The sequence below is a fragment of the Equus przewalskii genome, chromosome 6, assembly GCF_037783145.1.
Source record: "Equus przewalskii isolate Varuska chromosome 6, EquPr2, whole genome shotgun sequence".
Lineage (NCBI taxonomy): Eukaryota > Metazoa > Chordata > Mammalia > Perissodactyla > Equidae > Equus > Equus przewalskii.
Window position 1 is genome coordinate 2461027 of NC_091836.1, and position 16289 is coordinate 2477315.

General features: G+C 67.6%; 1 protein-coding gene across 11 annotated transcripts in view; it reads right to left on the reverse strand.

Moving 5' to 3' along the window:
* Window positions 1–16043, reverse strand: part of NFIC (nuclear factor I C) — a 54368-nt gene extending 38325 nt beyond the window's left edge. For 2 of the 11 annotated variants that reach the window (XM_070622532.1, XM_070622531.1), the window contains exons 1-2: window positions 15875–16006; window positions 1615–2146 (exon numbers count right to left, since the gene is read on the reverse strand). In XM_070622532.1, the coding sequence (XP_070478633.1) occupies window positions 1615–2146; window positions 15875–15877 (535 nt within the window). In that variant the 5' untranslated portion in view covers window positions 15878–16006. Of the gene's footprint in view, window positions 1–1614; window positions 2147–3349; window positions 4123–9987; window positions 10342–15874 lie in introns of those variants that run through there. The other 9 variants (XM_070622540.1, XM_070622534.1, XM_070622536.1 and 6 more) reach the window with 8 other exon arrangements.
* Between the last annotated feature and the right edge of the window lie 246 nt (window positions 16044–16289).

The window sequence follows — 16289 nt, forward strand, 5'->3', positions numbered from 1 at the left end:
GACCTCATCTAATCCCCATGCCATTGCTGGGAGACGGCCTGCCTGTTACCCCCTTAGACAGAAAAGGAAACTGAGGCACAGAACAGCGATGTGTCGGGTTCACAGGTCCCGCAAAGGGCGGCCAACCCCTGGTGTCCCCCGTGGTCTCCCACTGGGGGCACCCCCCTCCCCCAGCCCTCCTCCCTCCGTCTCTGGTCATGCGACCACGCGCGTTCACGTGGGGTCTAGCCGGCTGGGTCTGTGACCTGTGGGCGCCCACGTGACCCACCGAGGCAGCCCCGGGGGTGGCATGTGCCCTCTTCTGTGCCCGGCTCCACCTGGGGGGCTCATGGGGTGTGGGGTGTGTCCTCATTAGGGTCCACATCTGCTTGGGTCCCCACGAAGACAGTCACCGCCGACACCTGCCACGTGGCCGGTTGGCGATCAGCACACCCCACACGTGAGCCTGGCCAATCCTGGCGGCGCAACCGAGCCGGGGACTCTGGCGGCCTCCACGTGACAGAGGGGGCAACTGAGGCCCGAGTCAGACACAGCCAGGAAGCAGCGGGCGACAGAGCCCTCTGTCCTGCCAGCCAGGCCCTGCCCTCAGCCACCAGCCCGCTGAGCTGGAGGCTGGACCCCACGTCGAGCCTCCACGCTTTCTGCCCGGCCAGCCGCTGAGCGCCTGGAGGCCCCTCATGGCCGCCTCCTCCTCCAGGAAGCTGCCACGATTTCCCCACCCTCACAAACCCCACCAGGCTCGACCCTGGGCATCGAGCCCGCAGCCAGCAAACACCCAGCTGGAAGGGCCCGAGCGAGCAGGGGTGGCTGAGGACCAGAGAGAGCGGTGACCCAGCCAAAGGCACACAGCACCCCAGCTTCCCACCCACGGCACAAGTGTGTGCCCCGTCCGCTTCTGCTGGAGGTCTGAGAGTCAATCGACAGTGTCCCAGAGCGACCCCAGCACTCTCCCGGCTTTCCCCGAGCGCTAAGATGGCCCCTCTCCCGTCGCTCTCTCTCCTGCGCCCCGTTCCCGACAAGGCCGTATCCCACCCTTCAGACCTTCTGGGACACGGTCTCATCTCCTGAGACCTCAAGGGCCTGCCACCCACGTCAGACATCAAGACCAGGGCCTGCCTCTACCTTCAGACCCTCAGGACGCACATGCCTCCCCCGTCAGACTCTCCTTGAACCATCTCTCTTTCCCTCCGACCTTCACATCGCAGGCGCCCACCCCCCGCGACTCCAGTGCGGCCCAATTCCTCCCTGGGACCTTCCCACCGTATCTGGCGATCCCCTTACCCAACGGGGCGGCCACCCCCCTCAGACCTCTCACGGCCCTGCCTCCCCACTCTGACCTCTCACGGCCCTGCCTCCCCCTCTGACCTCTCACGGCCCTGCCTCCCCCTGTGACCTCTCACGGCCCTGCCTCCTCCCTCAGACCTCTCACGGCCCTGCCTCCCCCTCTGATCTCTCATGGCCCTGTCTCCACCGCCCCCCCCCACCTCTCACGGCCCTGCCTCCCCCTGTGACCTCTCGCGGCCCTGCCTCCCCCTGTGACCTCTCACGGCCCTGCCTCCCCACTCTGACCTCTCACGGCCCTGCCTCCCCCGTCGGCCTCGCACGCCCGCTCACCTCGCTCGCGCACGAAGTAGGCCAGGTAGAGGTCGAGCTCCTTGACGGCCACGCCGATGTGGTGCGGCTGCACGCAGAGCACCGGGTGGCCGCACTGCGCCGCCTTCACCAGGCGCTCGCCGTCGGTGCTCTCGAGCGGGATGCCCTTGAAGAGGATGACCATGACCAGGTCCAGGCGCCACACCTTGTCGGCCTGGCGCAGGCAGTCGATGCGACGCATCTTGCCCTTCTGGTCGGGGTTGGAGAGCACGCAGCCCGGGGCCTTCTTGCCCGTGATGGCCAGCACGAAGTCCTCGCGGAACTCGGGCCGGATGTCCTTGCGCAGCTTGGCCAGCAGCCGCGACGCCCACTTCTGCTTGACCTCGGCCTTCTCGCCCAGCAGCTCGTCCTTCACCGCGCGCTCCTCGTCCTTCGACATGCGCTTCTCGTGCTTCTTGAAGTACTTGCGCTTCCGCGCCTGCAGGTTGAACCAGGTGTAGGCAAAGGCGCGCACGTGAGGCAGCAGCGCCTCGATGAACGGGTGGAACTCATCCTGCGGGCGGGAGGGCGGAGGTCAGGGGGCGCGGGGACCCCCCAGGCACACCCCCCAAGCGGGGAGGCCCAGGGGCCGCCGCCCTCCCCCGGAAAACGGAAGGCACCCGGCAGAAGCGCACGGGGGGGACAGGCTGGATCGCGCTGCCCAGATGGGGAAACTGAGTCCCGGACTGTGTGGGAGGGGCAGGCCAAGGCGCGCGTTCAGGGAGCACCGTCCTGGAGCCTCGAGCAAGCTGAGGACCCACTGCACAGACGGGGATCACGGAAGCCGGGCTGCACGGAGCCACCGTCCGCGAGAACTGGCGTCCGGAAACCCCAGTTGACCAGCACGCTCGAGACGCCCAGCCGGAATGTTCTAGTCTCTGCCGCCACAAGCCGGCTCTGCCCCGGGGCGCAAACCTCGCCATCCGTGAGATGCCGAGGACGGTCACCGCGCGCGCCAATAAAACTTTATTCACAAACTCGGACGCGGGCACTGGACCCCCGGGCCGTGGTTTGCGACCCCTAGACGAGAGGTTGGGCTCCAAGGTCTAGAGCAGACCAAGTACACAGCAGGTGCCCAATGATGGCAGGAGACATTGTGCTCCGAGAGTGGCACTTGGGGCCCGGCTCTGGGACCCACCATCGGCAGAGGAAACTGAGGCTGGACGGGGGCCGGAGCCTGTCCAGCCCGCCCCGTCCCCCCATACCCGCTCCACATGCGGAAAAACCGAGACCTGGTGGGGCCCTGAGGCCTGGCCAGTGCTGTGACGCCAACACCCCAGCCCTCTGCCTCACTGGCGTCACTGGGCGGCCCTGACACCCTTTCCCAGATGGGGAAACTGAGGCCCCAGAGGTGCCCCAGTCCCGAGGGGCAGAGCCGGGGCTGGGACCCACAGGCATGTGCCGTGAAAACAGTCGCAGCCCCGGCCACGCCTCGTCCCCTCCGACGGGCGTGCAAAAGCTGTCCCCTTCTCCCCACTTGTCAGCAAGGGAAACTGAGGCAGCAGAAGCTCAGGGACCTGGGGTCTCAGCCTCACGGGCAAGAAGTCCCAGGAGGAAGGACCACCGAGAGGAAAAGCCCTGGGTCTCTGAACCGGGTGGGGACAGCTCTTCCTGGCACGTGAACCCCGCAACGCGCCCAGCTCTCACAAGGCTGCCCTGGGCTCGTTTTACGATTCCTGACATCGGGGTTGTTGCGACGATTACTTCGTTCGCTTACCGTCTTCCGGGGGGGCAGGCAGTACCCCAGGTTCTGCTACTCTTTGCATGATGGGGAAACTGAGGCTCACGGAGGGGCGGGGACCTGGCCCAGGTCCTGCGGGGTCTCGGGGGGCCCGGGTGAGGCTCAGCCCCCAGCACCCCAGCCCGCCACGGCCATCGGGCCCTTTTCTCTCCCGGGAGGGACCCCGCGGCTTGGGGCTGTCGGCTCTTTCTAGATGGAGGCGGCCGGGCCGGTCCCCCCTGCGGGCCCGGGGTGCCTCCCTGCTCTGTGCCCCGGCTCCCTGGGCCACCTCTGGCCTTGGGGTGCACGGGGGGCAGAGGGACGACCCCGGACTTCACCCACGACCGAGCCTCGGAAAACAGCCTCCTGCCCCGGCCGGGCTGGGGGCACGAGCTCGGCTGGTGCCAGCCCTGCTCCCCACGCCAGTGTCCCCCGAAGCGTAAGTCACCGGAACAGCTGGACCTCAGGCCCTTTTCCGCTGAGGCCGAGGGACGATGGAGGCGGCCACCCCAGGCCCCAGTCCCGGGCCCCCTCGGATGTGCCTTTCCCACGTCTGAGCCTCAGAGACGGGCAGCGACTGGCCCAGGGTCGCACAGCCGGGCAGCAGAGCCCAGGGCCAGGCCATGTGGCTGGAGGAGCCGGGGGGGACGGAATCGATGGAGACACAGGTCGCTGCCCCCTGCTCCCCGGGGGGACGCCACGGTGGCAGGAGGCCAGAGCAACGGTGTTGACGTTGGGCCGTGGCTGCCACCCAAGGTCTGGCACTCACTGGGGCCGTGATGAGGGGCAGCTGGGGTGTGAGCCAGGGGGCGGGCCTTCCCAGAGTCCTCTCCGGGACCCCTCCCCTCGGGGAGCCCCCACCCCCGCTCTGGGAAGAGGTGCCCGGGAGGCGGGCAGGGGCGGGAGCCCACGTCACCAGTGACCCCAGCTGGTGCCAAAGGAAGGAGGACAAACAGTCTGCAACTGGGTCAGGGACCTGTTGCCCCATCCTCCTCGTCCTCCCCTTCAGGTCAGCCCAGGTGACAGGCAGGCCTGTCACTCTTTGTCCCATGGGACCTGCGACAACCAAGGTGCCCTCCTCCCCCATGGCTGACCAGGAGAAAGGAGCCGGCAAAGGCCAGGCAGATGCTGAGAATCCTCTCGAACTCCTACACATCCCTCAAAGCCCCATCTCCAGTGCTCCTTCCTTCGGGCAGCCTTTCCTGCTCTGCTCAGGGTTCCCGCAGCCCTGGCCTGGGCCACACAAGGTGGGGGGGGGGGGTGTCTCTGAGGCCAGCTCTGTCACTCCCCGTCCCCAATCCCAAGCCAGGGCCATGACACATGCTGCCAGGCAGATCCTGCGGGTAAGACCAGGTGACAGTGGCCTCCGTTTTCTCCTTCTGTACGACCCAGGAACCAATCACTGCTCCTCTCTGGGCCTCAGTTTCTCATTCTGTACAGCCCGAGGGGGTGGGGAGGGCTTGTCTGTTGCCCTGGCAACCAGAGAGGCAAGGTCAAGGGAGGGGGAACAAGGCCAGGCCTTTCCCGGAAACCCCGGTTTCCCAGGAACTCGGCCCACTGCAACTCTCAGGCCACAGAGGGCAGCCTTAGCTGGGAGGTAAAGCCTGAGGCCCACGCCCCTGCTGGGCCCCCTGCAGTGGACAACTGTGTCCCTCTCTGGGCCTCCCCAAGGCCCCCCACCCTGACAGTTCAGGACAGGAAACACCAAACCGGACGCTTTCCAGAAAGGGTCCTCTGTCCTTCATTCAGTCAATGATTCCACACACATTACTGAGAATCTATCTTAACCACTTCCTAAGTGCTTGTCCCAAACTCCTACGCATCCTTCAAAGCCCCGGTTCCAATGTCCTTTCCTCCAGATTAAGGGACTCGCCCACAGTCACATGGCTGCCAGAAGGCAGAGCTCATATTCGAACCCAGGACCATCCAGCACCGAGGCCCCTAACCTAGGGGAACTCCCACCCCCAAGCTCAGAGCGCCAGAATTTACGAATGGCTCCTACCTAACCCTTCAAAGGAGAGAGTCATTCAGTCGTTCAGCAAACATCTACTGAGCGCCTACTGTGTGCTAGCCCCAAGCAAGGTGCTGGGGGCCCTCCCCCGGATCCTGCTCTGGAGGAGGGATGGATGTTAAATGAGCCAACAAATATGCAATAAAACGTCAGGTCAAACAAAGTGCTCCAGGGAATTTAAAGGCGTCTGAGGGGGGGCCAGGGAACCCCTCAGGGGCTGTCTACAGCTGGGGGTGATCAGGAAGGGTCTTCTGTAGGGGAGGGAGGACACTTGCACAAAGTCCTGAAAGATGGCAGTTCAGGGCTGGAACTTTCCAGGTGGCGAAAACAGCAAGTGCAAAGGCCCTGGGGCAGGACTGGATGTTGTAGGAGGAACAGTGAGGAGGCCCTTGAGGCTGCAGCAGAGGGAGTGAGGGGGAGAGGGGGAGGAGGGAGGGCAGGTCGGGGTCGAGGCAGGTCGTGCGGGGCCTTGTAGGCTGCAGGGAGGAATCTGGGTAAACTGAGTCCAAAGAGAGGGAACTCCTCGAGTCTGCACCCTGGACCCCCTCTGTGGCTGGATGTCCCCGGGGCTGATGGCGGCCGAGGCAGAGGGCCTGGGTGTGGAGAGAGACAGGCAGTGCGGCCGGGCCTCTCACAGGCAGAGCATTGGCTGAGCTGTAGACTCCACAAAATGGGAACCAATGTCGCACCCACTGTCTGGAGGGAGAAACTGAGGCCCAGAGTCGTGCAGCCGAGCTGGGCCCTGTGACCGTGGCCTCCTGCCTCCTCGGTCCCCTCGCCGGGCCCCCTGCACCCTCACACTCTCTCCGGAGCCCCCCGCTCAGTCCCGGGTCACCTGCCACCCCCTCCTCAGCTCGGGGGCTTGTCATAGCCGAAGCCGCAGCCAGGAGCAACGGCCGACAGCAAGACCCTTGGGGGTCAGGGCACCAGCTTTTGTGGGGTCACCACTGTCCCCGTCACCTGGGTGAGGGCCTGGCTTATGCAAACAGCAAACAGTGACAGGACGGAGGGAGGGCCAGTTGAAAGACGCCTGTGGATGTTTCACCCAATTATTAGTTTAGCAACAACCATAACAGCAGCTGCACTTATTTGGCACCTACTGTATACCAGGCCCCGTGCTCCGGGGGGTGGGGGGGGCGGGGCAAAGCGTCCCAGGAAGGCGCCGGTACGTTCCCCACTTTACGCTGGGAAAGACTGAGGCTCCGAGAGACTCCGGTCCCTTCTCTCGGCTGCCAGAACCAACCCTCCCCTCCTTCCTGCAGCCGCCATTTATGAGCGCCTACTGTGCGCCAGGCCCCCCCCCTGCCCCCCCGCCTCCCTGACTCCTCGGGCAGCGCGAGGAGCCCAGGGTTCCCAGGATCTGCCTCGGTGGGGTCCCCAGCAGGGCGCAGCTGAGGCGGCGGGCCTGTGTCAGCAGAGAGAGACGGAGGGAGAGAGAGAGAGAGGGAGGGAGAGAACGCTGACTCGGCCAGAATCCCAGCTCCGTCGTGATTTACAAGGCGCCGGCCCTGGCGCTGGGGCACCTCCACCGCAGAGAAGGGAGGGGCAGAGACACAGAGACATACAGACAGAGACACAGAGACAGAGACACACAGCGAGGCTGTGCCTTTTACAGGAGGGACTCCGAGCCCAGGAGGCCACAGGCGGCGGGGGGCACACGGGGAGCACCCACCTGCCCAGGCCAGGCCAAACAGCCAGGGGAAAGTGGCCCCACACCCAGGCCCGCTCGCCATGCTGTGCCGCCCTGGGCAGGCCCTGGCCCTCTCTGGTCTCGGCCTCTCCTCTTCCAGCTCTGAGGTGCTGGGGGACCCCCGACCCCGACAGAGCCCCACACCCCAGGCCGAGACCTCGCCACCTTCTGCTGCCCCCTCGCCTGGCCCCATCGGAGGCGCGGAGTGAGGCCAGGGCCCTCTCCCAGCCTCGGTCCCCCTTCCCCCCAGGAGAAAGGGCGGTAAGGAGTGGCGGCCTGGAGAGAGACGAGGGAAGGAATGAAGGAAGAATGAATGAAGGAGGGAGGCGCCCTGGGCCAGGCCCAGCCTGCAGGCCCGGGGAATCCTGGGCGCCCGGGCCAAGAGGGATTTGGCCCCAAACCCGGAATAAGTAACGTGGCGGCGGCGGGCGGGAGCCGGGAGGGAGGGCGGCCAGGGCGGGCGGGCGGGAGGAGGCGGCCTTCCCGCCGGCAGGATTTATGGAAGTAACGGCTGCTCCACACAGTTCCTCTTAAGAGTAAGAGTGAAAAGAGCTTGAGTCACCAGCGACCCAGGGACCGGGCTCCCAGCATCCTCCAGGGCGGCCGCCACCCCCCTCGGTGGGCAGGGCCGGGGGGCACGGGGCGGGCTGGCACCGAGCGAGCCGTCCCCTCCCCCTCTGGCTGGCTCGGAGAAGGATCCGGGTCGGATCAGCTAAAAGGGAGCTATTTTAGGATGGGTCCAGGTTGTAGGATTGGTGGGGCAAAGGGGGGAGACGGAGGCCCAGAGACCCGGGAGGGACCCGGGAGGGGGAAGGAGAGAGACACGGCGACAGAGAGATGGAGAGAGACGGCCACAGAGACAGAGAGACAGGCAGAAGGGGACAAGACAGCCAGACAGAAATGGGGTGGGGCCCTGATGAGGGACACTGAGCCAGACAGCCAGGAGTGGGGGTCCTGCCCCGTCCCCCAGGGGGACACCAGACCCATAAGGAGCTGCAGGTCACACTGAGGCTGCGGGCAGCCCGAGAGGAGGTGCCCTCCCCGTTGGGGGGGCCCATGGGAGAGTAAGCACAGGAGGGGTGAACCCTGGCCTGGAGCCTCGGGGTCCCTCGCTGGCCCCCATCTCCCTGTCTCTTGCAACCTCCTAGTTGGGATGGTTCGGTTCCGCCGAGGGCCGCCCTGGGGGACCCGGCTCTGCTGGGGGACGCCAGGCTCTGGTTCTCCCTGCCACCCGCTCTGGGCACCGGGACGGAGGCCTGCGGCCCGAGGAGTCCTGCCGGGGAATTCCAGGGCGCGGTGACAAAAGGCGGCCTTCCAGCCCCGCGCCTGGAATAGCCGCCCTGGGCTCCCCCCAGCGTGCCCGGAGTGCGGGAAGGGCACGGGGGGCGGGGGCACCCCCAGCCCCGAGACCGCCAGGCCCAAGGTCACCTGAAAAGCCCGGGCAGAGGGCTGCCTGTGCTGGGGAGCTCCGGGCAGCCCGGGGGGCAGAGGTGGGCCGGCAGGAGGACTGCTGGGGAGGACCCCCAAAGTCGCTCCGAAGGGGCCGCGTTGGGCTGGAGGGAGGCACGGACTTGTCCAAGGTCACCCAGGGGATCATGGGTAGGACAAGCCGAGACCCCCTGAGCACCAGCCGCGCTGGGAGCCAGGAACTCCCGAGCGGCGGCCGGAGGGGGCCAGGGAGCAAGGTCCCACCGCGAATGACGGGGTCCGCAGATTGTGAATGGGGGGGATCCCCGGTAGACAGCGGTGGTCCCTGCGGCCCAAGCTGGGCCCCCACGTGCTCCCCATACGGTGCTCCTCAGGACGCCAGGCGCCCACCGCCCACATGCGCTGCCTTTTGCAGTCTGGAGGCCACTCCGCGCCTCTCTCCAGAGGCTGCCTTAGCCCCATGTCACCTCCGGGGAAACTGAGGCTGGAGCCTCATTGGCCTAAAGACACACAGCAGGGCAGGGGGTGAAGGGCGGAGCTGGAAAGTAGAACCGGCAGACCTGGGGAGGGGGGGCGCCTGGCGGGAGCTGGGGGAGGGCCGGGGTCCCCGGGAGGGTGCGCCCTGGGGCAGTGGCGGCCGCCCCTCCCCGCACAGCCCCTGGGCCTTGCACAAGGGAGCCCGGGAGCGCGGCCAGGGGTGAGAGGCGGCGGGAGGGGGCAGGGGCAGGTGCCGGGCTGGCGAGGGCGCCGCAGCGCCGCAGTGCCCGCAGACCCCGGAGCGCCCGCCTCCCTCCGGCTCCTCCGGCGGCTCCAGGGCCCCCGAATCGATGCGGCGGAAAGATCGGGCCGGGCGGGGGGCCGCGGGGGGTGGGGGGGCGGGAGACCGAGCGGGACGGCCGGGCCCCCCCTCCCCCCACGGCGGGCGCCTCCAACTTCGCGCGCCCCCTCCCCCTCCACGCACACGTGGGCCAATCGTGGGGGGAAAGGCGGCCCCGGATGGGGCGGCGGGGCACCCCCTTGGGGGAGGGGGGGCTCCAGGAACGCATCCGAGGCGTCCTCACCTCCAGAGGGTCGCGGGGCCCAGGATCCCCTCCTCGATTGCTCTGGGACGCAGGCGCGCTCCAAACGGGGGGCTCGCGCGGAGCCCTGCCTCGGGGGCGCCCCCAGCCCTTCCCGGGTGGGGTGTGGGAGCGCGTCCTGCGTGGGGAGAGGGCGAGCCTGCCCACCTCCCGCTCACCCCCCAGCCCCTATGTCCGGGAGAGGGGAAGGGCCTGGGGGCGGGAATCCCGGGCGAGAGGGTCCAGAGCGGTGGGGAGGGGGGTCCCGGGCCAGCCCAGCCCAGCCCCCCGCGCGCCCTGGCCGGGGTGGCAGGGGCATCCTGGCGGGCCGGGGCGGCGGGAGGGACGCGCGCCTTTTCCGTCCCGCCTCCCCGGGGCTGCCCGACTCCGGGGCCGGGCTGCGGGGGGCGCGGGCCCGGGGCGCGGGGGGCGCGGGCGGGGGGCGTACCTGGGTCAGGCAGAGCGGGGACGAATACATCCCGGGCGGGCGCGGCGGGAGGCGCAGGGCCGGCCGGAGCGGGCGCGCTGAACTTACTGAGTCATTTTTCCAAACCCCCCCCCCCCCCCGCGGCCGCGGCCGGCGCGCTCCTCGCCGCCTCCTCCCTCGGTCTCCCTCCTCCCTCCTCCCTCCCTCCCTCCCTCCCTCCCTCCCTCCGTCTCCTCTCTCTCTCTCTCTCTCTCTCTCTCTCTTCCTTTCCCGTCCCCCCCCCCCTCTCCTCCTCCGTCTCTGTCTCTCGCCGCGTCTCTGTCTCTCCTCCTCCTGGCCGCCTCCCTCCCCCCCCCCAGTGGCTCTCCCCTCCCACTTCTCAACATCCAACTTTCAAAGAAACGAGGGAAAAAAGAGCGCGAGCCGGGAAGGAAAGCCGCTTCTTCCCCCGCCCACCCCCCCCCCAACGATCATGAACCCCCATCACTGGGGATCACGGATCTCCAGGCGCCAGGGTCCCCACTGGGGACCCCCCCAGGGGCGCGCTCGCCCCACCCGCAGCGGGTCCCCCAGGCCCGCCCGGGGTCAGCGCGGAGGGCTAGGGGGTGGGTGGCTGCTGGACATTTGGGGGCCCCCCCGGAGGTGGATTTTTAAGACCCTCCTCCCTCCCACCACCGGCCCTGAGCTGGCGGGGAAGTTGGAGATTCGGGCCAAGTTGGGGGGGGAATGAAGAAGTGACGTGTGCAGAGGCCGGAGAGAGCGTGTCTTTCCCCTTAAAGATGTACGACCCCAGGTGCCCCGCAGGAGAGGGGTCCCACGGCACCCCCGCCCCCTGCTCCCCCGAACAAGGACTGCAGTTCCCGGCTCAGAGGGGCTTGGCCTCCACCGCCCCTCCTTGGCCAGAAGGGCCCCAGCCACCCCGGGAGCCCCCAGGAGTCTGCTCTCTCCTCTGCCAGCACCAAAGTGGACCTGGGGGGCCGCTCTGGCCTCCCCCATATATGGCCCCAGCACCCCAGGAGGGGGACAATCGAGGGGGAACTCAGGCTGCCCAGATAAACCCGTGCAGCCCCTTCCGGGGTGTCTCGTAAACCCCACTGACCCCATCGGTGTGTCCATTTCACAGATTTGGAAACTGAGGCACCGTGAGTGGCTTGGAGCCCGGCCACCTGGTCCCACGGCCCACATTCCTAAAGGTCCCTTATTCACTCTCTAGAATGGCTAGTCACAGACCTGCCCTCCCCGCCCCCGTCGGCCCCAAGGGCACCAGATGACCGTGACCTCAGCTCGCCCCCGGCTCCCTCCCCGATCCTCCCAGCACCTCTCACTCCCACCTCCCAGGCTGCGGCGACGTGGCCTGTCGTCTCTGGGCCTCCCTCTGCGTCCTCCCCGTACAGTGGGCTAACAGCGCCCGCCCCGTGGGGCTGGTCGGCAACCCCGATGACAAGGACACTGAGCAGAGCCTTGACCTCCTGTCCGGGGAGCACAGAGACATTCTTAGAAAGCTGGCCATTTTGCCTCGTCTTTCGGAGCATCGTGAGGCCAAAGGATACCCTCTCGCCACCTTGGGGCCGCTGCCCCATGTCCAGGGGCACCGGAAGATGCCACCTAGTCCCCCGTGTTACAGGGGAGGAAACTGAGGCTCAGAGGCCGGGAAGCCACTCACCAGGGTCCCCGGGCTGACCTGGCAGGGAGCAGCTTTTCCCTGGGCCTGCCGGCTCCCCACCACGCGGGTAGCGCTTACTCAAACATCGTGAGCGGACAGCGACCGGGGGCACGGGACAGCGGGGGACGCACAGGAACCCAAATGCCAACATCCAGCCACTGAAAGCCAGGATTTATTATTCAAAAATGCCATGCCACATAGGGGGCAGACTCCCAAACTCACAGACATTAAAATTAAAATGGACTTCAGCGCGTTCCCCCTGGACTGCCCCCCACCCCCGGCCCAGCCCGCCTGCGACCATCACAGGGCAGGTTAGGGTCCTCACGAAGGTGAGGTTTGGCGAGCGCAGACTGCCCCTCTCGGGACCTCAGTTTCCCCATCTGTAAAATGGCCACAGGAGGCTGCGCCTCGGAGATCGGGGAGATGAGGGTGCCCGCGGTTACGTGTGTGCAGACCGTGTTAACATATCAGTGGTGGCGGCTGCTAGAACCTTCTGCCGGTTCACAACCGGTAAGGAACTGTTATCTATATATTCCAGTTCGAGCAGGAGGGGCCCCTGCGGTGCACAGAGTAGGTCCACAGCTGGCCAGCGGGTTGCAGCCTGGGTCCCCTCCAGTTAGCAGCTCAGCCTCCCTGTGCCTCAGTTTCCCCGTCTGCGAAATGAGGCCATGATGGTTCCTCCCCCGTGAGTGGCTGTGGGCAAACCAGCCAATGCCCGGGGAGGCCAGGGCAGCGCCCTGCGCCTAGCGGTTTCCGCCTCAAGCACCTGGGGGGTTTGGACCTGCGTGTTGAAGGACCCAGAAGAGCGGCGCACGATTTAGCTCCTGGCTCCGGAGCACCATTCGGCTCATTGGATAAAAAATAAAAATGCACTCTCCCCACAACTCACTCCGATTTCTCTGTAAGTGTCCCCGATACAGATGCACCCTGTCATACTAACGCCAACCACTTGGAGCCGGCCCCCGTGTCTACACTGCAGGGCCAGTTCAGCAACACAGATGCGGGTGCCAGCTGGAATATTACACAGCCCGGAAAAAGCACAGGGGGCCCCGCTGCAGATGTCTCCACGAGACACGCGAGCTGCAGGCCAGGGTCTCTCTCCCTCCCACGCCATGCCAGGAGCAGCCTCGAGTTGTGACAACCGCAAATGTCCCCAGACATCATCCAGTGTCCCCGGGGGCAGACCCACCCTCAGCGACCCAGGAACTAAATTCAAGGTCTCATTTGGGATTTTTTTTTTTAAAGAATAGACATGGTGCTTTATGAGAAGGTGTGTCTGTTCCACGTGCAGTTGCTGAGGCAAAGCTGGATGCAAACAGTGGGGTCCCCCCAGGTGGGCATGAGAAGAAGGCTCAATTTTTACTCTGGACATTTTTTCCTCCTCTTTAGGTGCTTATGAAAGGCTTGTGTAAGTAAAAAGTAAATTTTTCAAAAGTGAGTGGAATTCACACAGCAGCTCAGGCACGGATGGTAGGAGCCCGCGTGGTGACTCCACAGCTGCCACACCCTGAGGACAGAGGACACAGCCAGGGCCAGGTCTGCGAGTGCACGGCGTGACAGTGCCACCCTGCTCCGCCTGGCGCGCGGTCCTGTGTGTCCCCATTTTACAGAAGAGAAACTGAGGTTCTGAAGGGGATGTCAAGGTCCTTGGTCTTGAGAAGGAGAGGTGGCATGTGACACTGGTGCTGGCAGAGACACACACACACAACACACCCCACAGACACACTGTCACACACAGAGACCCCACCTGACACACGCGCACACACACTCATGCAGACGGACACAGAGACACGCAGACCCACACAAGTGCACACACAACCCAAACGCAACACACGGACACTCGTCCACGATCACACACTCACACCCAAATGCAACGACACACACAGGCACACACACGCACAGTAACATGTGACACACCACATCCCTGCTCCTCCCCCATGGCCGTCCCCGCCAGCTCCCCCCACAGCTGGGGTCTCTGCTCTCCCGGCCCTGCAGGGACACAGAGGTGGCGGAGAGCGAGGGGGCTGTCCCCTCCCCATCCCACAAATGCAGGTGTCCCTCTGTGAGTGTGTCTGTGTATCTGTGCCTGCGTGGGGTTGTGTGTGCACGGAGTTACGTACATTTGTGTGCAGTGAGGGTATGTCACGGGGGTGTGCTTGTGAATTTGTGCACACAGTGCATCCCACCGTGCGCCAGGCGACAAGTGGGATGGTAGAATAGAGGGGAGCGCTGTGTAGGGCAGGCCAGGTGTCCGACCTCAGGGATGGAGGGGCCTGGGCGGGTCCAGCGCAGTGACTCTGAGGGCTGTGTGCGCGTCTCACCGTGTGGATGTGGGTCCCCTTTCCTCCTCTTCACAAACAGCCCCCCCCAAAATGGGACACAGGTTTCAAGCAAAAAGCAGAAACTCGGGCCTGGTCTTGGGGCTTTGAAATTCAGAAAATTATGCAAAGGCCCTGGGGCGGGGGTCGTGCCCAGGACGGGCGCACACAGCACTGCGCGCCCACCCCGTCTGGCCGCGCTCGGAGGCAGGACTTGGGGGCGGCTCCCAGCAAAGAGGGCGAGGGGGTCCCCTGGGCCACCCCCCTGGGCCCGACCTAGCTCCCGCGCTTCTCTAACTGCCCATCCCTCGGGACCTCCTCTGCGGCGGAGTGGGGGGACCCCCCGCCGCCCCGCCTCCCTCCGGGGCAGGTCCCCGCGCACGCGCAGCCCCTGGCGGGAGACGTCGCCGCCACCGAGCGATCGCGTCCCGGCGCCACCTCGCGCCCGAACCTCAAGCCGGGACCACCTGGGGCCCGCGGATGGGGGACTCCGAGGCAGCGGAAAGTGGAGGGGACGGGGCGGGGGTGCGACGAGGAGAGAGAGTTTTGGCAAGGTCGAGGAAGCACCAGACGTCCCCCCCCACCCCAGCGGCCCCGATTACAGGAAAAAAGGAATGGGGGGGGTGCGCGAGAGGGGAGAGGGTGTAGACCCATCCCCAGGAATAGTCACTCAGCGCCAGTCACAGCGACACCCAACTGTCCCCAGGGACGCAGCCACAGGGCACAGTTCCCCGCTCACCGGCAACCCCCTAACCGCCACACACTCACACAGGGACACCCCATGGTCACCCAGGGACATCGCGGCCCCTTGGGGGATGCACGACCCAGCCACACAGCTTCACAACACCGCCCCACGGGGACACATGGCACAGTCGCCCAGTTACCCAAAGACACACACGCACACGCTGTCCCACAGCCGCACAATGCTCTGACCCACACGCAACACAACACACACAGCCACGTGGATGCGCAGACACACACACACACATAAAGCAGAGGACGCGCGACGCCTCGGGACCCCCGGACCCCCGGCCGGGGACGGGACCCCCGGGCACAGAGACGCGCGAATGCACCCCCGGATTCTCCCGCTGACCCGTTTGGGGAGCACGGGAGCCCCCAAACGCAGCCCTCCAGCGCGGACGCCACCGCCGCCCGCGCACCGGACACGGAACCCTCAAGTGCAGCCACGGACGCTCGGGGCCTGGGCGCGCCCTGGGGACACCCTCGGGGGGCAGGGTCCCCGTGCGCCGCGGCGGGGTCGGGGTCGGCCCGGGGGGCGGGGCGACGGCAGCCAGGGGGCTGCCCCTGCGCGGCGCCGAGCGCGGCCGCCCGCCGGCTCCAAGTTCAAGGCGCCCGGCGGGGCCGCTGCGCGCTCTCCGCCCCTCTCCGCAGCGGCCATTTTCCGCTAGCTGGCGCGCCGCGCTCGCCCGGCCCGGGGACCCCGCGAGCCCGCCGCGCCCCCGCCCCGCACGGCCCGCCGCGCCCCCGCCCCGGCCCCGGCGCCCCCGCGGCCCGCGCGCTCGGGGGTCGTGCGCCCCGGGCCGCGCCCTCCCGCCTCCGGGCCCGGCCAGGGAGGGGGCGGGGGCCCGGCCTCGGGTCGGGGGACCCTCTCCCGGGAGCCCCGCCCTCCCCGCCAACTCCGCGGCGCCCGCGAGGGGCCCCCCACTCGGGGTCCCCCGCCGCGCCCCGCGCGCCAGCTCCGCCCCCAGCCGCGGAGGGGGGAGGATCGGCGGGCGGGGGTCCCGCGGCGGCGGCGGCGGCGGCGGCGGCAGCGGGCAGGCGGGCGGGCGGTGGGGTCCCCGCCTCGGGCCCCTCCCTCGGACGGCCCCCGCCCCCTGCCCCCCCAGACCGTGCAACTTTCGCCCGGAGCCCACGCACCACCCCAAAAACTCCCCGGGCGAAAACGAAAGTGGGGGCGGCGACGTACCATGGCGCTGCTGCGAGGAGGCGAGGCCGGCGCCGGAGCGAGCGCGCTCGGTCCCCGGCGAGGGGGGGCCGGAGGCGGCGGGAGGAGGCGGCGAGGGAGGGCGCGCGGGGGAGGGAGCGAGCGCGCGAGGGAGGGGGCGCGCCGCGCCCGCCCCCCCGGCCCGCAGGACCCTCCCCTCGGCCCGCCTCCCCCCGGGCCCGCGCGCCGCCCGCGCCTCAGGCCGCTCCGCGCCCCGGCCCGCGCTGCGGCGGCTCCGGCAGCGGCTCCATCCCCGGCCCGGCCCGCGCGAGGGGAGGCCGGGCGGGTGGCGGTGGCGGCGGCGGGTCGCGGGGCCCGGGGCGGGCTGGCTGCGGAGGGAGCGGATCCACCTTCGCCGCGGCGCGCGCGCGCTCACACACACACACACACACACTCA